Genomic DNA, 24,244 nt, shown 5'->3' on the forward strand with positions numbered 1-24,244 from the left:
TGTAGAATGAAACGTTTAGTATTACGATTGCGCGCGCGCGAATGCGTATAAGCGAGCATGTACCGTGCATAAGGAGTAAAGAGAGTATATAAATAGCAGTGATTCACATCGGAGACCGTGACCGAAGGAAATAAGAAAGCGAAAGTATGTATTTCGCGTCCACCTTGCGTTTACCCGGCTTATGTACATCGCATCATCTTCTTATTTCGTATTTTCTAAACGTACGACCGACCGACCGAACTCACGTGGCTCAATTCGACGCTCGACGTTTACTCGACTATCTTTTTTCTCGATTATGCTGGGACTTTCTCTTGGAGTAGACCGAATTAAAAAAAGAAGAAAAGAAAAGAAAGAAGAAAAGAATAACTTTCGAAATATTTCGACGAATTTTCGAAATCTCGTCTCCGGCGTGTATTTATCCGACGATTTATTTAAAAAATGTTAATATGTTTACAAATGGTAATTATATATTAAGAAATAAAGATAGATGAGGTATAAAATATTTCAAACGAAGAGATATGCACATTTAAGAAATATATAGATAATTAGGATTAAGATAACGCGTAGATCATTAAAGGGAAAAGATAAGTTTATCGATCACATATATGATATCTTAAATAAGAGGAATGTAACTGTATATAAAAATGAATTTGAAGAAATGGAACGAATACGTACATAGACATAGAAAGAATAGGAAGGAGAAAAGATCTAGGATGTCGTTGAATGAAAATGCAATTTCGCAGTGTCCACAGCACGTTAGCGTCGTCCTCGTCGTTTACCGACTCGTCTTCTCGCGTCAAAACAAACGATTCTCATTCGTTCGGAGAGCTTAATCCAGGCACGAGCGCAAGCGTTATGTGGCGTATCTAATTGGAGCTCTCTCCCTCCAATATTGCGTTGCATTTGCGTTGGAGGAGGATGCGAGAAGAAGAAGAAGAAGAAGAAGAAGAAGAAGAAGATGAAGAAGAAGAAGAAGAAGAAGAAGCTTTCGGCGAGAGGACGGCAAAGACGTCGCGCGCATACAAGAGATTGAGAAAGAAGGAGGGAGAGAGAGAAAGAGAGAGAGAGAGAGAGAGAGAGAGAGAGAGAGAGAGAGTAAGAGAGAGTGAGAGAGAGAGAGAGAGAGATATAGAGAGAGAAAGAGAGAGATAGATAGAGAGATGAAACGCGCCTGCGCTAAACGTAGCGGAGAAGCGCGCTGCTTCTCGTGCCACCCGGTATTAACTATAGGTACACACCTATCTACGTCGTCGTCGAAGCTCATGGCGCCAGTTTGAAGTACGCTCCTTCCGTGGATGCACTCTTCCGTGTCTCGTAAAACACGCGTAATCGCATGCGCGATTTCCTTTGAATTTCGCGCCCCTTTTCGTCAGGTCTCTTTTCAAATCTCGCGCCTTTATCCTTTTCCGCGATAAACGATCTATCTAACGATTGGTTGTAAGAAAGATCGCATGGAGGATAGATTTGGTGCGAGATCGTTTATCCGATCTATCTCTTTAAGATTTCTTTTTTCTATGCACGCGCGCGCGCGCGCGCGCGCGTGTATGTGTGCGCGTGTGTGTGCGTGCGTGGATGTGGGCGTGTATTTTGCGTGAATGTTACCGGTTTCTAGAAAGATACTTCGAGATCGAATCGGATCGTGTAATTCTTTGCGTTTTCTTTCCTTTTCTTTTCCTTTTTTCGATCTCCCTTCGTAGCTATTATCGAGATAAGATACAGTAAATGTTTATTTAATTATTAACCATTAGATAGCATCTCCCATCTCGTGACAACGTTTAGCACATTTTATTTTTCAGCGTTGCTTCCTGTACGATTCTTATTTTTTGTGCATACACAGCCTAGTGGAAGATTATTTTGTGGCTGGTCAATAATAACATAGCTTAGAATTAGCTTTTGGCAGGAATACTTAAGTGGTTGGTGCAATTCCACGACTGACTAATCGTGCTTCCTTACCTAGATGATTCATCTAAAACGAAATCGTCGCATTCCAGATAAAGTCAGCGATCGGTCTTTATTTGATTAGTCTGTTAACGAAGCACCGTGCCACCCTTGTGTTAGCCGATCGGACGCGCCCAATAATTACGTTGTATACGGTGAAATCTTAGCGCTCGTAAAAAGCTTTACTAAGAATCGAGGCTCGCGATTGGAATCATGTTGATCCTTAATTGAGTTCAATTTCGCGGAATGCTCGTCAGGAAAATTTCGAAGAAAAATAATTGATCGAGTACATGAATAGTAGTTATTTTTTTCTTTTTCCGATAATTAGATTCGTCGATCATCGTACGTATCGAAAAGTTTCTAAAGGATTTCGAGGAGAAACGTACGATGTCGAAATCGTAGTGTGCCTACCTATTGTTATCTTCTTCTATGGTTCCTATCTTCGAAATAAGATTTCAGAAAGGAATATCTTTACCGAATTGAACAGGATAGTACAATCCAATTTCGTTCGTCGATGTGAGAGTCAATCGTGAGATTGCGTTGGGCGTTAAACGACGTCCATATCGGAGATTAGCGAGATCGAAATATGTCGAGGATGGTCGAAAGTTAATTTTCTCGATTCGTCGATCGATCGGAGGTGAATTAGAAGAAACGAATTAAATGTGAGTAGTCGTGAAGGAAGATGCGTAGGAGAGAGGTTGAAAGTAAATAGACGAGAGAAAATGAGCCCGAAAGGGCCCGGAGGTCAACAAGAGATCACGATGACGGAGGTAAGGGTGATGTGCGTGCTGGAGCCAGGCGCGAAGCCTCTCGTTTTAAGGGTGAAAATACCGGAGCCGAAAATGAGAGCGATGAGTCCACCGATGAGTCGAGAATCTATGCGTGCGAGATGTCCTTCGGTTCCGGAAAAGGATTTTTATAGAAAAGCAGTGTCCCTCGATCGTCGTGACAGATATTCGACGTTGTCCGGTGCGGAGATCGATCGTGGAGCTTTTTCTATACCAAGCTCTCTCGATCTCTCAGGATCGTGTAGGAGAAATCCTATGTTGGATCGAAGAAATCGTTTCCCGACTATATCGGGAGCGGAATTGAAACGAAGTCTCGCAATCAGCGAGGGTCATACCGAAGAGGATGGCTTGGATCTAAGTCTGGCGCCTTGGCCTGGCATGAAGTCTGCCTGCGTCAGGGTACTACATCTTTACTGTAAGGTCTTCGATCAGTTCGAGCTGTTCGAGCTGATCGTTAGGTAACTACTCAACGATCTTACGCTTACGCGTAAACTTTAGAAAATTTCCATTGATCACGTATCTATGTTCGTTCTCTATGAAGTTTTGAAAAAAAGATGTAATTGCCGTCGTTCTTGACGTCCGATGATATTTCGCTAAAGATCACGTTCGCTAATAACGTAATTTAGTTTGTTCATACGTCATACAACCTTATCGAACGAAAAGAGTTTCCCGCGTCCGGAATAAGTCGCTGCGTCTTGGAGGATTCCAAGAGAAGCAGCCCTTCCTGTCTCGGAATGATCGTATTTCTTTCGATCTCCGCGATCCACGAATAACCAGGAAGACCAGGTTAAATTTAACGCTTACCGCTTACTTGACACGTTATAAACCGTCTTTGATATATGATATATGTTGGCATATAGTTATTCCCCTACGATTCTCCGCATTCACATATCTACGTTGCATCCACCTTTCTTCCATCGACTTTTTCATATTATCTCGTAAAGTGTTCCATTTTCAAATCCTCATCGACAATAGCTCTCTATTATAAAAAGAAAGAAAGCAACCCCTTGCAATTTACCTCGTTCGGATGGCCTTCGTGCTGATATATCCGGAAGAGGGTGTGGTGGAAACGCGATAAACGTTCCTGACAAATGCATCTTTTTATACGTAGGAGTCGTATATGTCGTAGGGAAAAAAGTCACGTCGACTTTTAAAGGGTATGAACGGTTCTTGATCAGAGATATGAAAAACGATCGATACCGTTAGTCACTAAAAATACGAATACACGTACCTACATATGCCAAATACAGTATTATACAGAAAACTAAGTCAAATAGGACACGTGTTGTACGAACTTGTCTTTATTGTTTAAACATGCTTAAATCATTTCTGGAATATTTTCCATTTATTTCTGGGACACTCCGTGTATACACTCATATACATATTATACGTCAAATTGGACTTTGTTTTCGTGTTTCTGAAAGATCAAGAAGACAAAGGTTTCAATGAGAAACGATCGAAGAAATAAGAAACGTTTGTTCGTTTGTTTCTGGTTCGATCGAGCGATCGTTCGTGAAGTCGTGGGCTTCTACAGCCTACGTGTAAGGTAATAAAACTTGATTGGCTATTTCATCGGGAACGTGTCAACGAGCTACGCGAGTTTTCGACTTAATGAAAGGAAACGTAAATGTTTATCGTTCGTTTTATATATATATATATATATATATATATATATATATCAGTTGTGCAGATTTTCATTAATAGAAGGGCAATGCTAAAAGTATCACGAATTGTTTTCCTTGGAAGTGATTATTCAACATCTAGTTCTTTATCTATCTATTCAACTTCAGTTCGATCTTCGTGTTCTTATTTGGCCTATTTCCCTTTGTTTCCTTTAGAAAGAATTGTACGAGTTGCAAGTGTCCTCGAGAGGATCACGATGTGTGCCACGAGGAATGGGCATCTGTTAGATCCCGATTGGGACTCAAAGCAGACGAATCGAACGGTCTCCCTGGTTTCTCTGATCCAAGAGAAAGAGGTCTGGCTTGGGCACCTCCTGGACTACCACCCCATAAGGTTATTATTTTAATTTTATTTTAGTAATACACATCAGAGAAATTTTCTCTGATTCGTATGATATTGCGTAAGATCGAATATCGCTATTATATCATTTTCAACATATTTACATACGCGAAAGATAATCTCAAATAGGAATATTGTGATTTAACGAACAATTTATGTTCTCCAGTATCCATATGCGAATGATCGAACGAGCGGACGAACACTTGGCATAGATCCAAATTCAGCTATTTTCTGTAAAATGTTCGTTTGAATATTACGTTGGTTAGTTCTGCTACTCCTGGCCTTTATCATCAAGACGACGGTGTTTTCTCGTAAACGTTTTCCGTTTAGTTTTCGAATCCCGTGAACCAACCACCACTGGCACTCTAGTTTGATGGCACTACTTCGAGAGATGCATTTACGATGTTTTCTAAAGTCGTACGAGTTTTAAGCTGATTAGGGACTTGGCACAAATACGATCGTACAAATGGAGAGTTTACGTTTAGAGTTTATTTTCTGGATCCACACATTTCGATACATTGATATCGTCTTCGCGTATTATTTTAGCCATTTGGCGGTTAACTTGTAAATTTTACGCGAAAGTAGACATAAAGTTGTTATTGACACGATCGTGTTTCTATAATTTATAATTGTATAACATTTATAAAATCGTTGAATGTATTACGATCTCTTTCAGGTGGACGAATACTTTTCAATGTTACCAGAAATTTCAGTACCAAGGCTAGGTACTCCTGGCGAACGACTCAGAGATCGTCAGTTAGCTTTCCAACTTCCTAAACAAGACTTGGCAAGAGCTTACTGTCGTTATCTCGATCTAAAACATGCTTCCAGCGCGGATGATTTTATGGCTGCGAGAAATGAAATAGCTTTGGATATAGGAACGGTTCAAGAAATTGTTGAAGAAGGTTCGGTGAGTACGCGATACGTATTTGTGAGTGAGAGAAAAAGAAAAAAAAACAAAACAAAAAAATCAATGAAGATAAATGGCAATAAAAAATCACGTCGTAAATTAAGATCTTTCGTTTCTTCTTTGATTTGATTTGCAAAGCACTTCAAAACAGTTCTGAGTCGCAGATGGTCGGAATAATCGTTGTTCTATTACAGTGCTGTGGAGCTTGTCAAGAACCCCTAAAGTATGGTAGCCTCGCCGTATCGGCGAGTAAATTGGGACTACTTTATCATCCGGCGTGCTTTCGATGCGCTGATTGCAAAGAACTCTTGGTGGATCTTGCTTATTGCGTACACGAAGATATGATATTTTGTGAAAGACATTATGCCGAACAATTGAAACCTCGATGTTCAGCTTGTGACGAAGTAAGTATGGATATATATATACAATATATATATATATATATATATATATATATATATATATATATATATACACACACACAATTCTCATAATACAATTAATAATTCAATATAATAATTTTGAACGAATCATTAAATCAGCTCCGTCAACAAAGATCTCAATTCTAGTAGATAAAAATAGATGCAATCATCTTGAAATCTATATTGAAGTAATGAAATATGTAACGTTTGGCTAATTTTCGTAAGCAATAAGACGTAATTAATAATGAAATAAGGTTATCATCGAACGATAATCAATCGGTAGTTAAAGTAGGAATCAAGAAGATTCGTATGACCGACGGAGATTATATCTATCGAAATCTTCCTTATCGACGGTAACGCGTTTTGTCGGAAGCGGTCGATTTTGAATCTCGATAAAGGCAAAATCTTTTTATAGTATCAAATATTTGAAGTGAAGGTTGAACAAACTCGAATATGCTATTAGAATTTATTTTTTATTTTTAAATGTATAACCAAGCGCAAACTCATGTAAATAATTCTTACAAATTTATAATCTATTATCAGGTATATCTTTTTGATAGCAAATTAATGCGATCGTAAACGTCTCTTAAACATTTATGGCAATGCCATGGTGAATCAAAAACCTGATTTATTAAAATTACTTGGATCAGTTTGGAGAATTTTTCTTGCGTCGTTGACATTGCTTTCGAGCACGGGAAACCTGAAATTCCGGTGCTGACCTAAATACGATGATCAAGGAGAGATCATTAATCAGATGTCTTTTTCGTTACGGTTCGTTTAATTTATCTTTCGTGAATCAGGATTGTAATTTTACTCATAATTATTCATTATTACATAATACATGAAAATACACATCATTAATACAGTTTAGTATCATATTATATTAATAAATAAGATTTTAATTAGACGTTTAAGAGAAATAGGAAAATTTGGTACATGTTCTTAAAATATTTGGGCCATAATGCTATTACGAATTGTGTGATTTCGCATCGTTGTCTTTTACGACGCAACGACTGGCTCGCTTTATTTAGATAAACGAAAATAGCGATCGAGGAAAGTTGGAAAGAACGAAAATATTACACTCGATCATTCGTCAGCCATGGAATCGAGCAATGTGAATTACATATATAGTTGATCGAACTTTGTTTATTTACATGACATAAAATTTAGAAAGATACATACAATGAGTCATAGTAATTTAACAGTTGTTCTTTTTAGGGTCGTACGAAGTTCTAGTTCATCAAAGAAACGAGTGTACTAAATAAAAAGCAGTATATTCAGAATTCAAGGAAACATTTTTTCTCTAAGAATAAACATAATAGTAGGAATGAAAAATATAAAATATGATTTCTCATGCTTCTTCTTTTACTTTTTTTTTTTTTTTTCATCCAAATCGAATATATGGTCCGAACAAAAAGAAAAAAAAAAAAAGAAAAAGAGAGAAAAAGAAAACATTAAAAAAATTCTTGATGTGCTTCTTATAATTCACTAGTTTCTGCTTGTGTATATATCGAATAATTGAGAATAATTCAGTTTTGCACAATTGAAAGAAAGTATATAAAGATGTCCAAATATTTTATGACTCATACTGTTTGATAGATGGCGACATATTCATAAATACATATCTACCTCTCGAATAATTCAAAGCTCTGTTTTTGCGCCATACTCTTGGCATCGTTCGAGACCCACAGACTTTTCGTAAGAGATATTTGAGATTTCGAAATCCGAATAGGAAATATACGTTCGAGGAATGGTTTCCTTCGAAATGAAAATCTAAGCGAAAGCGTTAATTCGGTTGCAAGAGGTCGGTAATCTATTTTGACTTCGTGTCGAAGCTCCCACCACGATCTCGGCCTATCCAGAGCCTAACCCGTTCTCGTCTTTTATTAGAGCCAGTCATCGAAGGTGCACGATTCTCGTACAATCCTCTACAATAAACTAGACCGTTCTAACGAACTCTCTCTTTCTCTCTATCAACGATCGAATAAGTTGATTACATCGTGGAACGCGTTTCGTCGGGTAAACAAAGAAAATCCTCTTTGACGATTGAAAAAGTAACCAAGTATAAAAGGCTTTTTTCCTTTCCCTTGATATCTCTCAACGAAAAGGTTCGAAGACGCGTACATTTTGGTAAGTAATCGTGTAACTCGAAGGATAATTTTCAAATACGATTGAAAATTTCTCTGTGAAAGCACGATAGACCGTGCAGCTCAGTCCCAACGATGTTCTGAGCTTTCGACCGAGCATGAAGCCGCCTTTATACAAAAGCAAAGCGTACCAATGACGTAACTTACGCTTATAGTTTCCGCTTAAAATTCTAACGGGTAATCTATTTTCGATTCGCCGTTGTACGAGAAGGAAGCGGCGCTACGTGAAATCTCGTCCTAAGCCTAAACGCAAAAACATTGCAAATAAATAGAGAGGATTTTCCTATCTTACATTTTACGTAGAGGAGTTAGAGTATAGTATCGAAGGATTAAAATTGATTTATAGTTCGTGCTACTTATTCGTTGCCAGTGATACATTACCAGTAGACATTTGGATTTGACGTTTCGTATACAACATGCCGAGTAATAAATTAGGAAACTTATTATCGTTCGCGTGTTCTTTCGTCTCTCTTTTCGATGCGAGTTTAAATAAGCTCCGTAGGCAAGGAGAATACTATAAATTCAAATGTACCACGAGAGAGAGAGAGAGAGAGAGAGAGAGGGAGGGAGAGAATTTCTTTTCTTTTAATAATTATTCTATTTCGGTAGAGTAGATTGTCATTTACGATCGCACAAGTGCGATTTAATCGTTTCGTTCGAATAGGAGAATAATTTCGATAAATCACGAAGGTAGATCGTTTTTCGGATTAAATTTGTTCAGTGTCGAATTTTGCAGCTTAAATATGAATGAAGTAAATCTGGGTAGAAGCAAGGTCCGTCCTTGAAAATACTTTTCAAAATGAGGCATTACTCGTTCTTCGAATAAAATGTATAAACTTGAAATGAAAAAGTTCGGAGAGAGATAAGAAAGATAAAAGGAAAGTAAGCAGGTGTCTTTAGGACGTATTATAGAGAAAACGTTTGGGTGCACGAAATGGAAGAGGGTTGGAATCACGTGGAATCGGTTGGAGACCGGTAGAACCAGGTGGAGCTTGGTGGAACCAGGTTCGAAGCGTTCGTGTAAAGGAAGGTCGTCCTACGCGGTGGTAGCTGCCGTGGCTTCGCGGATCTAATTCGGTCAGCTGAAAAGGGGCTTTAAAGATTCGGTGGCACGCTTTTCTTCGACCGTGGCATGCTCACGTTCGATCATCGACGGAAATAGCGTTGGCATTGTTCCGTTTCCCTCCAGAAACGTCTTTCATGGCAAGGAGGTCGACTAATTTCTACCTTTCTTCAGTGATACGCCGTTTAACTTCTTAAATCATAGCTATGGGATTTTATTATTATTTTTCTTTCTCTCTCTCTCTCTCTCTCTCTCTTTCTCTCTCTCTCTCTCTCTTTCTTTTATGTTTTTTGCAATCGGGCCATCTGTAGAAATTATCGTTCATGGAGTTTATTTAGAAAAAAGAGGCTTGATACGAATGGAGAAGGAGTTATCGTTAAACGGAGAAACATTTTTTATTATTAACGATACTTTTGAGATCGGCGAAAATAATATAATGCTGAAGATTCGTGAGATCGAACACCTGGCGTGCATCTTAATTACTTGCGTCGTTCGAGCAAGCACGCGGAAAGTCAGATAATTCGAGGAATCTCTTTGCGTGTAAAGCGAGTAGACGGACACGACGAAGCGCCGATTTATTTTCGCTCCTATTCCGATAGGCCGTTGAGGATGCGTTTATTTTTGGCGCCAGTCATGGAAGTACTCCGGAGCGGACGAGGATCTTGCGGCCACCCTTTCGTCTTGTCGCGTCGCGTCGCGTCGTCTTTCCTTTCCTTTCCTTTCCTTTCCTCTCCTCTCTATTCCTCTTCTCATTTCATTGCTAATCTCTCACGAGTAAGCAAAAAGTTGATCCTTCGAGGATTCCACAAAACTCGTTTCGTTTCGTTTCGTTTCGTTTCGTTTCTTCGAAGATTTCACTTATTCGATGTTAATTGATTTTTTTCTTTCTTTTTTCAAAGGCCTCGAGGTATTTAATATTTATTTAAAAACTACGAATAATACGATATATAATAAAAAGGAGATGCGACGGTTTCTTCGAAGATTTCTCAAATCACATTTCGTTTTGTTCGCTTGATAATTCTTTTTATTGAACGTTAAATAAAATATTCTTTTCTAAGGTTGCAAAATTGTTTGATATTTATTAAAAATAAATGAGGGGAAAAAAAAAAGGAAAACGCGCAAGATATAAGGTAAAAAAAAAGGAAGGGTATGAATTTTACAATAATGCTAGGATAGAAAATCCTAATCATTTCTCAACGGGATTCCGAATCCTCGTAAATAATTACTTTTCTCGTAAATTCGATTGATCGAAAGGCACAAATATAGATCATCGAGAGTTCGATAAGCTCGTTCGTACTCGTTTCGATATCTTTTTGGATGGTAGCCAGAACGGTGTACCGCGCGCAAAGCGCGTGCCGAGGATCCTCTCGACGATGAAATCATAAGCCATGAGGTAACGGAAAGAAGATCTATTGTGTGACGTGAAATAAAGAGAAAAGGACGTCATTTCAAAAAAGAAAAAAAAAAAAAACACAAGAGAAAAACGACCTTACGTATTCGTCGAGATTTGCAATCGCTTCGGGATCCTTAAAATGAAATAATAAAAAAAAAAAAAAAGAAAAAAAAAACAAGAAAAAAAAAGAATTTACGATGGAAATTAATAGATCGTTCGATCGATTCTTAATCGTATTCGCCGCGAATGATCGCATTAATCGTCCGATTTTACTCGTCCAGGGTTATTCGTTCTAAGTATAGAATTTAGCCGCATACAGTGGACCGACGTCGTCGCGGAGTCGACGCGACGGTGGCGGCAAGACGGAGAGGAGAAGTCGAGCGTTCTTTGCTTTCCGCTCGCGGAAATAAAACAGTTCTTCACCGGATACGCTCGCACGGATAAGCCGTCGATAATCTCGGGATTGACAATCCTTATTCGGCCTAGCTCTCTCTCTCTCTCTCTCTCTCTCTGTCTCTCTCTACTCTCTATTCCTTCCGATCTATTTCTTTCTTGTATCTTCCTTTCTCTTTTACAGCAACGAAAACTGTCCAGAGAAACTCGTAACACGTTTGGCCACGTATGTCTGTTTGCGTCGTTAAAAAAAGAGGAACGGAAAGAGGGGGAGGAAGAAAGAGAGAGACTGAGATAGATAGATAGAGATAGAGATAGAGAGATAGAGATAGAGATAGAGAGAGAGAGAGAGGAGTATCAGAAAACGTGGTTGGAGAGACGAATACGTGGTCCGTGTTACGTAGTGGACATAAACCGAGTCTAGCGTGGGTGTCTTCTGCTTCTCAAGGATTACGTAATCTCGTCTCTTTCTTCTGCTTACGTCAGCTATCTCGAAGATCGCGGACGAAGACGAAGACGAAGACGATGGACGAAAAGGATCTTCCGTCTCGTCTCTATCGGTCCTATCTTTGGATGATTTATCAGAGAAAAATCATCGAATATACGATGCCATGTGATCGATCCGTTTTGAGAAATACATCGATACATATTTTCAGAGTTATTATATTTCCCTGAAAAATCTAGATCATCTTCCTTGTGATCACGATTGGAACAGCTTTTTCGATCTAATATCGAGCAACGAACGAACAACGTTCTTCTCTTCGATCGAAGACGATCTATCTGAGGCTGAATACTTCTTCAGCCAGAAATTAGTTGGAGAACGGGCATCGATGTTAAAAGGAACGACCGTGTGCCAATAAAATGATACGCGACGCGATCTTTCGTGGAGTGTTTAACCGATTTTAATCTTGTTGTGCAAGAACTCCTCCTATATAAAGGATTTTATTGAGAAATCTCGATTTCGTATTCGATCTTTATTGTAGTAAGAGATCGATTAAAGAGTAAACGTTACGACGATCGGAGATATCGATCTCCGAATGGCGGCACGTTCGAAACGATTAATTGAATCGGAAATCGAATAGACAAAATTCGTCGAAAAAATGGGTTTGCTTTTGTCGGTGCTCGTTGGTTGCGTCGGAGTCCTTGAATTGTTAACGTGTCTTAATCGAGCATCCCATCGTTCGATCATTCGAATCGATCCACCGACGATCTGTCTGTCTTATCACGATCGTCCTCAAGGTGGATTCACCGCTCATGATTCTCTATGCGGTATCGGTCATTCGAGAGATCTCGATTTATCCTCTGGCGCCAAGTACAAGTTGGAAAATCTTCATGAGTACAGTTTAAGAATACGAAGCGAACTTCGATCCAAGGATCGAACTTTCGATGCCAATACTCTCTCCGAATGCAGCACCGCGGATCTTCTGGCTAGATCCAAAATCGATCCCGATTTCGAAACTCTCTCGAGAGAGTTCGACGAACCTATTGAGAGTACTACATCTACGTTCGCAGAAAAATCGGAAGGATACTTTAAAGTACCGACTCCGATATCGAGCTTTGCTCCTACTCGAAAATCGGAATTGGAATCGAGCAGCGAATCCGAAATATCTTTCGACGAGGATCTTTTGGAAAAACGTGTAAGAACGAAAACGTTCGATGTTTCGCCAGTTCGAGATACAGCAAGGTACGAAGAGTCTACCTTGTCCGGAAACGAATCCGACTATGAAGATACATCGATTCAAAGAAAATCAATACGAAGTTCAAAATCACCGGACGTTTCGAAAAAATCTGATAACGCAGAACTGTCAAAAATTGATACGGAAGTCGATAAAAGTCGACAGTTGTCAAAAAGATTTAAAGTCAAGCCATCGACGACGATCGTTCGAAAAGCAACGAGATTGAAATCGAAGAACGTGGAGATCAGCAAATCTGCGGAAAATCTTAGCACAAAGAAATCTAAGAGACAACGCGAACCGGAGAGACGTAAATCAGACATATCTGTACAAACGGCACGTAATCTTTTGAAAGACGAATGGACGAACACGTCTCCTCCGGGAAGTCCGAGTTTATCCAGATCTGAAAGCAAGGCTAGTGTTTCTGTTCAAGTACAAACGAGTTTTGAAGAGGGACCATTCGTTGAGAAACTCGAAACGGAGGAACTCCAAGTGGAGAATCCTGCGTTGGGTTTGTCCGAAAGTAAACGAGACTTGGATTCTCGCGAGAAACGTGCTAAAAGTTCTTTCAAACGTAGAAGATTTCGATCAGCTTCGACCGAGACTACGAGCACCGATTCTTGTGCCGATACACACGTCATCGAATATGCCATTGCTTCAGTCGAGAAATCACGTAATCAGGATCATTCAAACTCATTGAAAATATCCACTTTCGAGGAAGCTAGAAGAAACGATTACGGGAGGGTCAAGGACATCATTTTTGAGACAGAGTCGACAACCCGAAACGATGGAGGAAGGAGGAAGAAAGAACCAGTATTATTCTTCAAGTCGATGTCCTCTTTCGAGGACGACGAGGAATACGTCAGCGCGGAAGATGTGAGTTCCATCCACGGAAAAGGACACATTGAATACACCACACCTGACACCGATCGGAACAAAGCTTTCTGGGTAATCCGATGTATAGTAGTTTGCGTTCACGAGAAAAACAGAGCAAAAAAGAGGTAGATAAGTAGATACATAGATAGAAAATAGATAGAAAATTGTTGTCGTCGATGTCGAAAGTTATCCACAGGGACTTCCTCTCCTCCAATTTCGCGAGAACGATTTCTTATACGAAATAAAACGTATCGGATTCTTCATACTCTGAAACATCTCGGTATTTGGAGATACAACTCCCACCTCCTCTTTCTCGGTCGCGTTCATGGTCGCCGTTGGTGGGCGAACTTACGCCTACTTCGTGTATTCATATTCGTCATATGATTTCGTCCTCGATCGAAATATTAATATTTCATCCGTACGTTTAGGTATTCTTAATTAAATCGTAATTAATTCTGATAACGTTTATTTCATTCGACGATGTACGATCGAAATTAAGATTGAAACTCGGTTCGAATGTGTCGATACTTTAACGCACGCTTGAAAATTTCTTAAGGATAATAAGATAAAAGGTGAAGGTATATTAACAGAAAAATAAAAGCAAAAAGGCATTTAATATTTGCACAAAATGGTCGCGATCTCTTGCGGCGTTTATTGGTGCCGTGTGCCTCGTGTAGGGTCTCCCAAAATATCAATCTCATACTCGTCTGCAAATAATATACGTATATATCGCGCATAGAGCTCGACATTTACAGGAGGAGACGAGGATGCCGCCATTGCCGGCATCGTCGCCATCTCGCAGCGTCGTCTCGAGCGAAAATTTTCATCGACGAATCTCTTTTTGGGTCGAACAGTTTTTTCTTAGATATATTTTTAATCGACCTACTCCCGTGCATCTCTCTCTCTCTCTCTCTCTCTCTCTCTCTCTCTCCCTCTCTATCTCTCTCTATCTATCTTTCTTTGGTCGAGATCGGATTAAATTACACGTTCTCGTGTCTTTTCCTCTCGTCGAAGTTAAGCAACTACGTTACATTATTAAAAAAAAATTTTTTTTTCTCAGGAAACAATCATTCCAACTCAAAGTTTATTGCTCCTTCTCGTCGTAACAAGTTTTCGGACATCCCGATAAAATTTGATAAAGATAGAGAAAGACTCGAAGAAGTAATAGTGAACGAATCCGCGTGGGTGAACGAAGATATTGGTGATGTGTGAAACATTCCGACCCAATTACCGTATTTACTCCTTTTTCTATTTTTCAACGTGATTCTATTTTCCGCCCACCTCGCCCCCGTCGAGTCGAGGAACCACCTGTTTGGCAAGCGATCAAAACGTCGCTGGGGTCGACGATGTTCTTCGAAATGTTCTTAACGAAAAAATTTCGACGAAATGATCGTTAAATTTAGATGTTATTCGTGTATCTCTTTAAATTCCGATTCTCTGATCAATTTGTTATTTTCCACGGTAAAAACGAGCCATTGAGATCAAGGAAGAAGAAAAAGAAAAACAAAACGGACTAATTTAACGTACACATTCGTTCCTAGATGTCAAATGTCTACGTTGATGAATGAAAATGCTTCTTTTTCCTCTTTTTTTTCTTTTCTTTTCGAGAAATTATAAACGAAACCGACATATTAATTCGAAAAGTATCGATCCTGATAATTAACCATTATATATAGATGTAATTTTGAAATTAAAGAGACCAACTAAATCTATTCTCCCGAATAGCCGATTACGATTTCGTATATTTTTCCATTGATACTTCTGTCGTGTAAACGCAAACCAGATGCGTACAAGCAGTTTATAGTAACGAAGCGAATCTCCCGTTTCGAAGTTAGATCGACAGACACCATTAGTTCGCAAGATCTATTTAGAAAGTTTTCCCAATCGGCGAGGATCAAAAATGGAAGAGTCAAAGTCAAAGACCTTAGAACGAATACGAAAGTTTTGGAAATGATGTGTCTTTTCCTGCTAACGAGTGAAGGAAAGAAGAATTTAAAAAAATCGTAAGGGATGGTAAGAATACAAGGGTGGTCGTGTGTTTGTAAGACAAACGTAGACAGAGTAAGGGATAGAAAGAGGTGGTGAGAGGAACGAATGGGAAGACGTCGTCGAGTTTTCAAGAGGAGAGAGAAAGAGAGAGAGAGAGAGAGAGAGAGAGAGAGAGAGAGAGAGAGAAACACACATCGTAGAAAAGTTGCACCCGGCACACTGCACCGAGGATTGGTAGGAGCGTCCGGCCAGTGAAGGAAGAGGAGAAAGAGGAAGAAGAAGAGGAGAAGAAGGAGGGAAAGATGTCCGAAAGAGAGGAGGGAAGAGCGCGGTGTTTCTGGAGTCGTCGGGACGCCGAAAATAGCGTCCCGATATGATGACGCCCGGAGCAGACCGATCCTAGATTTCAGTCAGTTCGCAAGCTCGAAAGCTGCTGGGCACAACGAGCAATCCCGCGACTCGCGACTCTCGATTTAATTTCTCGATCGATACGAAGAAAAAAATTTTTCTTTTTCCTACTCGACGGCGTTGGCTCTCTTCTTTTGAAACTTTCATCTCGCTCTATATCTATCTCTATATTTATCTCTATTTAATATCATATCTCTTTATAAAAACTCGTTCGCGTTCAGTCTCGCACGAGTTTTTGTTGGGAAGCTTTTAAGGAAGGAGTTAGAACACAGAGATAGAAAAAAGAGGAGAAGAAAAAACGATGGCGGACGTAGACAGTCTAGTGTACACGACCACCGAGCGCAAGGTTCGCAAAGTGAAGAAGACGACAAAACGTAGGGAGAGTCACGATCAGAACGCCGAGGTCACGATCACCGAGATCGACAGCACGCAGAACAATCATCATGCCATCGAAGAGTATGTGCTGGCTGATGATAACCTTCTTTCGTTCTTTCATCCCTTACGATGATCGATTCTCTCGCGTTTTATCTTTTGATCGATCGCATAATCTTCTGCTTCGATCATGAAAGATCGAAAGAAATTTTTACTTGCTTAACCACATTTTCTTACCTCTTTTCGTATTTATTAAGAGTTATTAAAATCATTCTAATCGTTTGGTACAAACAGACGAAATATTTACTTTACCCTGTTTGTATCCGTCATAATCTGTTTCAATAACTTTTTCATCTTCCCTTCTGGTTGATATTCCAGATAATTACATTTCATGTTTCTTTGATTTGTTTGCGAGAAACTAAGAATATCTAATTTGTCATTATACTTGGTATTTAAATTTGAAACAAAAGTTAATAACTTAATAAACATGCTTGAATACGTAACAAAATTTTCTATTAAAAAATTCGTGTACAAACGTACTCAGCCAGCACATACGAGGGCACTTATCCAAGGTACATACATATATACATACATACATACATACTTATACCTGGTAGAAGAAGATTATAGGGTTCTGGAATTTTTCGAACATCGTATATATCATCAGATTGTAAACGTGCTTGTGACGACGAAAAGTAATGTGGGAGACTCATTTTTTTTTTATAGAAAGTATACGACGAATAAGAGAGAGAGAGACGCGATAATCAAAATTGTGTCGTAGGATAAATTGACACGCTTATCTTTGTAAACTCGACGTTATCGGTGATAGTATCGAGAACGTCAATTAGGACTCTCTCGTTTAGCAATGCTTAGCAACGGAGTTTTTTAAGACGCTAAATGCCACAAATTAGGAACGGGTTCGTAGAAAATTTCGGTAAAAAATATTTACAATTTACATACAGGAAACACGTACTTATAAATAATGTCACAAACATAATACAAAAAATATACAACAGATATACACAGATTTGTTTTAATGTCACAGGTAAAATTTTCCAAACCAACAAATTCACAACAAAATTTTTTTTTCGGGTGGGAGCAAGGGAACAGGTGGGGGAGGAGGAAGAGGAAAAGATGATGAAAAAATAAACGCAATCGATTAACAAATCATTCATTTTGTTCGTTGCAGTTGATTTTCAGTGGCGAGTACACGAAGGCGATGAACAAGGACTGGCACAGTGGGCATTTTTGTTGCTGGCAGTGCGACGAATCCTTGACAGGACAACGTTACGTTCTCAGGGACGAGCATCCTTACTGCATCAAGTGTTACGAGAGCGTTTTCGCTAATGGCTGCGAGGAGTGTAACAAAATCATTGGTATCGATTCGAAGGTGAGAGAGAGCTTTCTTATTACCTCGGTTCTTTTACTTCTTGTCTTTTTACGTCGCAGTCGTGCGCAAAGGACAAGGACGACGAGAGAGAAAGAGAGAGTGAGTGAGCGAGCGAGCGAGCGAGAGAGAGAGAGAGAGAGAGAGAGAGAGAAAGATAACAACTGTTAATGAGAATGATTCAACTGCTGATGACATCACAAATGTCGTCTCTCTTCTTCTTCTTCTTCTTCTCGAGAAAGGAAGAGAGATAGTTTATAAATTATTAAATAATATAACACGGAAGATGCATGACAAAAAAAAAACAATAATCTTTATCCGATCGGTAATAAAGCAAGCAAAAAAGTCACGATTAACAAGGTTGAGAAATAATCTCTCTGTGCGAGTCGAGAAGTCAACGTTTAAATAAACGTAGGCGTTAATTCGTTCATTCCTCGAAATAGAAACAACTTCGTGTTTGCTACGCGTCATCTTTTATTTCTCCTGTTTTTTTTCTTCTCTTTTTTTCCTCTTTTCGATAATACATACGTACATACGTACGTACGTACGTACGTGCATGCATGCATACATACATAATACGTGCCATCTGAAAATATTTGTAAAATATTGTCTGACCCTTTTTTGTAGGATTTGTCGTACAAGGACAAGCACTGGCACGAGGCTTGCTTCCTTTGCAACAGGTGCAGAGTATCCTTGGTGGACAAACAATTTGGAAGCAAGGTGGATAAAATTTACTGTGGCAACTGTTACGACGCTCAGTTTGCTAGCCGTTGCGATGGATGCGGTGAAATCTTCCGTGCTGGTACGTCATTTTAAATAATTCGATAAAAATATAATAGAATTGAAATCTTGATAAATGATAAGGGAACGGGTAAAAAAAAGTCCTAATTCACACGCGTGCCTGATCGATCGATCGTGTGTGACCTTAAGACCACACAACGATTTGCGACATTGGATACGATCGAAGGATAGAAAGAGAGAGGCGATACGTATCCCATATCCTGTAAGGTAAATCTTATTAAGGTAACCAAGTCAAGGTCTTGAGCACAGACACGAATCGTGATGATAATCGTGCATCGTCTTGAGAGAGAGAAAGAGAGAGAGAGAGAGAGAGAGAGAGAGAGAGAGAGAGAGAGAGAGAGAGAGAAGAGAAGTTTACTCCTACGCTTGTATATTAACTTATTGGTATGCGTGAAGTATATGCACACGCGTAAGTCCATATACAGAGAGACATTGGATAAAACTTCATCAAATTCATTTCGGATATGCTCTATTTATTAAGTATTTTATTCATAAGACTAAATCAAAATAATCGATAGAGATAAATAGAAAAAAGAATTAAGAAATTACGAATAGATAGTGAGGAGAGGTGTCTAAATCATACAGTTTTTATTTGATAGAAATTTTCACATTTTAATAAATCGCGATCTATACGGATCTATTTAAACAGATCTATACAATCTCGTATACCATCTTTACACATTTAATTGCAAGATTTGAAAAAAAAAAAACAAAACATGTACAATTAAAGAAATGAAAAAAATCAGATACGATTATTATTAATTGATACAATTATATTTGGATATAATTAAAATTTCTCGTCTGTACATTTTGTTATTATTTTGATTTTATTATTATCGTCATACGTTGGTTATCAATATTAAACGTCATTTAAGTTCGAACGAGTACAAATAATATCGATAAAATATCGATAAAATTGATATAATCGTAGCACGTTGGACAACTCTCCTCTTGTAAACTTAGGTAAAAAAGGAGATTTATACGATTTAAGGAGAAAAAGAACGGGGAGAAAGAGGGGATAGGATTCTCATCGTCGTCGAATTATCACCGCAAAGCGTAAGGAGTATAACGCACGTTGCGCCTGCTCGCAAGTCGCGACGGTGACTCCAGGAACCGACGACGAGTGGTCTGCCCTCTCAGTGGCTCGCAAGCCTTCGGGCTAATCGCACGGCACGATTCCGCTACCGATACAATCCGCAGTTATCCACGAGTGCTTCTTACACTTATCTCGTTCCTCCTCTCGAACCTCGAAACGAACCGGTTTCGTTCTCCTCATAGTATAAATATACAGTCTTACTTCAATCTAGTACTCGTGTTTGTATTTACTGCGGTGATAACTTCCTCTACTAACGAGAAGTTATCATTTAAAGAAGAAAGAGAAAGAAAGAAAAAAAAAAAAGAAAAAAAAAGAATAGTTCGATCTGTGCGAAGGAAGTATCTTACGAAAAATTAGAAAAGATTCGATGCTGGAGAAGAACATCTCGTTTGGCCGTGAAAAAGCGCGAGATTTGATGTAAAGATTAGCCGCACCTTATCCGCACGATTACCGTCTTTGGTGCATATCGATTTAGTCCGATCGATAAAAGGAAAATGGCTACCGACGCGTTAAGCGAAAGACTTTCGAGCAAACTTCATTTGCAAACGAAAACCGTAGGAGAGGAAAAGATTCGAAGGGCTAAAGAAAATGACGAAGATGTTGCTATACTCAGCATGTTTCCTATGGAGGGTGATACTAAGTTTAGGTGTAATCTTGGAAAGGATTGTCTTCTTGGAGATCAAAAATTAGCTAAACCAGGTGATTGCTTTTAAAAAATGTTATCTGATATTTTATTTTCTATAGTTGATAATGCGATTATAGAAAGAGAAAGGACGATGATCGTGGGTAGAGGAGGTATACTTTGCTTGTAATAAACATATACATACATAGATACTTAATAGGATACATAGTAGGATACGCATGTAGATAGAGATGGAGACGATTTCGAGTCACGATGGCGACACAGGTGGTGACTATAGTCGCGAAAGGAGAAAAGTAGAGCGAGACGAAGGAGTCTTAAACGTCACCTTATCGGGAATCACGAGTACTCAATCGTATAACGAGCATGACATTAACGAACGCTTGTGTCTTTGACGAGAATTTTGTTTTATTGAAATAAAAAATCGCTGTTTTCAGCGTAAAGAAAATATATGAGAATAAAAAAAAGAAGAAAAGAAAAAACAAAACTCATTATTCGAGCTATGAGATAATCATTGTTTATATATAAATATTATTTCCTGTATGATTTATAGATTCTATGAATTATTCTTTCCTCTTTCTTTTCTTTTTTTATTTTTTAATTATTCGAATCGTCTCGAGGATCTATTCGATCTTGAATACATTAAATATGTTATTTGATTACGCGTATATATCTATCGTAACTTGTTGCATAATCGAATATATTATAGTATAGTAGATACTTTAGATATAATTAATAAAGAAATTCAATTATATAATAATGTCGCTTTAAAATTTAATTGACAAGTTAAAAGTTTTGAAGCTTGAGTGCAATCGTTTTTCTTTTTTATCTGCCATTCATAAAGTATTTATCCGGATCGATAAGAGACTCGATAGCATTATATTAATATGCATGATGTCATCCTAGACGATATATATATATATATATATATATATATATATATATATATAATTCTATAGGCACACGACCGTTCTTATCAATTTATGCTTCATCAAAATTTTCCAAATAATTTCTCCAAATAATTTCGATATATTTAATAGAAATATATACACTTGCCGTAGGTCAGGACATTTTTTTGATAAACTAAACTTTTATATCGATCATATGAATTTATTCTTATATTTTTCTTTTATCTTCTTGATCTATTGGATCATTCTATGTTATATTATATTCGATGATGACGCAAACCCAATAAACTTCTTGATCTATCGATCCATCGTGTTCGCAAATAATCTCTCGTATAAATCAGCATAAAATCACGATTTAAACGATTCCGTTTATTCTATCAAATTTAATGAACACTATAGATAGTTTCATTAATCTTTCACTTATTTAATCTCTTTTGTAACGCCATTTGAAGATATTCTGGTAAAAAAAAAGATCGCGATTTCATCTATCGCGAGTTGTAACTAAACACTCCAATTTAATATGCCGTGTAACTTAAAATTATCGGAAGACGAGTAAACATAGTTGAAGCACGGAACGACGACGACAACGACGACGACGACGACGACGACGACGACGATTATGACGACTACGACACGAAGCGTACCTATATGGATTGCCACATCTGCAGCCTTGGACCATCAGACTTTGTACATATACGGAGGCATTGCTTGTCCATCGTGACGTCACGAATCGTTTCTTGAGTCACGCTGGACCAAAAAGATGTAATCTACGAAAAATATGTCACGTTATGTGTATCATCGTATTTTTCTTTCTTCTTCTTTTTTTGTTTTTCCATCTTTATTTCTTTTTTATTGATAACAAAGTCGGCAAGTGTGTATTACTTTTAACAGATAAAGAATATAGAGAATATCTATGATTTTTCTAACGTTCGACTTGTCAGGCTGTATCTTACAATATTTTTCTTCTTCTTTTTTTTTATAAATTCGATAAAAAAGAGATATAAAGATATAATAAATGATTTTATGAATTGACTAGAGTATTGATGAGTCAGGAACGTCTTTTATTGCATTTTAATCTTTCTTATCAAGAAAAATCTCCTTGTATATCCTAACGAAACGAAAGTTATTACGAATAGATTTTATCTACTTGGTATCTTAACGTCATTTTTCATCGAATACACGAGGGTAGGGTTAAGCTTTGTATTCAGACGATCGAGAGACAAATTACTGCGTTGTTAAACTTTATAAACGTCACGTGTATTCTTAACATAAATTAGAATACAAGAGAGAACGGTACTAGTCGCTATGCTTTTTATTACATTTTTTGTTAACAGTATGCCATGTTCTCTATATCATTTGAGTCGGAATTATAAAAGACATTTGAAATAAATACCTCTTCCCTATTACAAAACGGAATATTAAAATTCACTGGGCGCCGCACGCGATTACGCGTGACGTTTATACCAGTCTAGACTATAAAAGGAAGGGATATTTCCCGTTGCACCCTCGAAGCTTGCTGGCTTCCATCCGAATCGATCGGTGCGATACGCTTGCGAGTTCAGAAACAATAGTCTTTCAAATATTTATCGTTTTCGTGACGGGACAATAGCTTGCGCTTGATGGTGATCTATTCTTTTCTTTCAGGCACGAAGAAGATGGAATACAAAACCAGGCAATGGCATGAGAAATGTTTCTGCTGCGTAGTTTGCAAGAATCCGATCGGTACGAAGAGTTTCATCCCTCGCGAACAAGAAATCTATTGTGCCGGTTGTTACGAAGACAAGTTTGCCACTCGATGCGTCAAATGCAACAAGGTTGGGATTGCTTGATTTAAAAAAAAAAAGAAAAAAAAAACAAATTATATTTTCTTTCGAAATTGTATTTCTCTTTTGCGCTACAAATTATACACCTTCTTTGTTTCTCTTTTTCCCTTTTTTCAATTTTCTTTTTTTTTTTTTCTTGTTTTTCTCTTTCCCCCATAGATAATCACCAGCGGTGGGGTGACATATAAGAACGAGCCGTGGCACAGAGATTGCTTCACTTGCAGCAATTGCAATAATTCGCTGGCAGGCCAACGATTTACGTCGCGCGATGACAAACCGTACTGCGCCGATTGCTTCGGCGAACTTTTCGCCAAGAGATGCACCGCTTGTTCCAAACCAATCACCGGTATACACATACATACGCAGACACACACATAGATATATATATATATATATGCGTGTGTGTGTGTTCACTATATATTTAACGAATTTATTTATTTTCATTTATTATATTTTCTACAATATTTTTACCAACTAAAAATTGCAATTTTCCGAGCTTTCAATAAAACAAGGCTCGAATGAATTTCTTCATTTTTTTAATCTCTGTTCTTGTTTTTATACATTTTTAGGAATCGGAGGTACTCGTTTCATTTCCTTCGAGGACAGACACTGGCACAACGAGTGTTTCATCTGCGCCGGTTGCAAAACTTCGTTGGTCGGCCGTGGCTTCATCACCGACGGCGACGACATTATCTGTCCGGAGTGTGCCAAGGCGAAGCTAATGTAACGAGGAAAAGGTTTGGACGGTAGAGAAAGGATGGAGAAGGTGGAGCAAGCAAAAGAGAGAGAGAAAGAGAGAGAGAGAGAGAGAGAGAGAGAGAGAGAGAGAGAGAGAGAGAATGGAAAGGATTTAAAGTAGGGGAGCGATAGAAAAAAGAAAGAAAGAAAGAAAGAAAGAGAAAGAGAGAGAGAGAGGGAGAGAAAGGCTGGACGAAAGAGGAGGCATCTCAGCAAATCGAAAGCAACGAACTTTTCAACAGCTATAATATATACTTCCTATCATTTTCACGAATCACCCCTCTCCTCGCTTAATCTTAAATGATCCTAAGTTATCCTACCTCGAGGAGATAGACTTTTGCTTTTACAGTCGCTTTTTAAAAGGCGTTTACATATATATATATACATATATATATATGTGTGTGTGTGTGTGTAAACGCACAGAAAGATACACACAAAAGCATACGTTCGTACGCAC

At 38.3% G+C, this 24,244-nt stretch overlaps 1 protein-coding gene across 11 annotated transcripts in view; it reads left to right on the forward strand.

The window, feature by feature from the left end:
- LOC122632131 (four and a half LIM domains protein 2) overlaps nucleotides 1-23,856 on the forward strand; it is a 49,686-nt gene extending 25,830 nt beyond the window's left edge. For 4 of the 11 annotated variants that reach the window (XM_043818649.1, XM_043818650.1, XM_043818648.1 and 1 more), the window contains 8 exons: nucleotides 4,565-4,742; nucleotides 5,425-5,658; nucleotides 5,853-6,062; nucleotides 17,584-17,784; nucleotides 18,409-18,583; nucleotides 22,871-23,040; nucleotides 23,209-23,395; nucleotides 23,619-23,856. In XM_043818649.1, coding sequence (XP_043674584.1) covers nucleotides 4,565-4,742; nucleotides 5,425-5,658; nucleotides 5,853-6,062; nucleotides 17,584-17,784; nucleotides 18,409-18,583; nucleotides 22,871-23,040; nucleotides 23,209-23,395; nucleotides 23,619-23,776 — 1,513 coding nt within the window. In that variant the 3' untranslated portion in view covers nucleotides 23,777-23,856. The other 7 variants (XM_043818647.1, XM_043818644.1, XM_043818651.1 and 4 more) reach the window with 7 other exon arrangements.
- Nucleotides 23,857-24,244: the final 388 nt, after the last annotated feature.

The sequence above is a fragment of the Vespula pensylvanica genome, chromosome 9 (assembly GCF_014466175.1).
Source record: "Vespula pensylvanica isolate Volc-1 chromosome 9, ASM1446617v1, whole genome shotgun sequence".
Classification (NCBI taxonomy): domain Eukaryota; kingdom Metazoa; phylum Arthropoda; class Insecta; order Hymenoptera; family Vespidae; genus Vespula; species Vespula pensylvanica.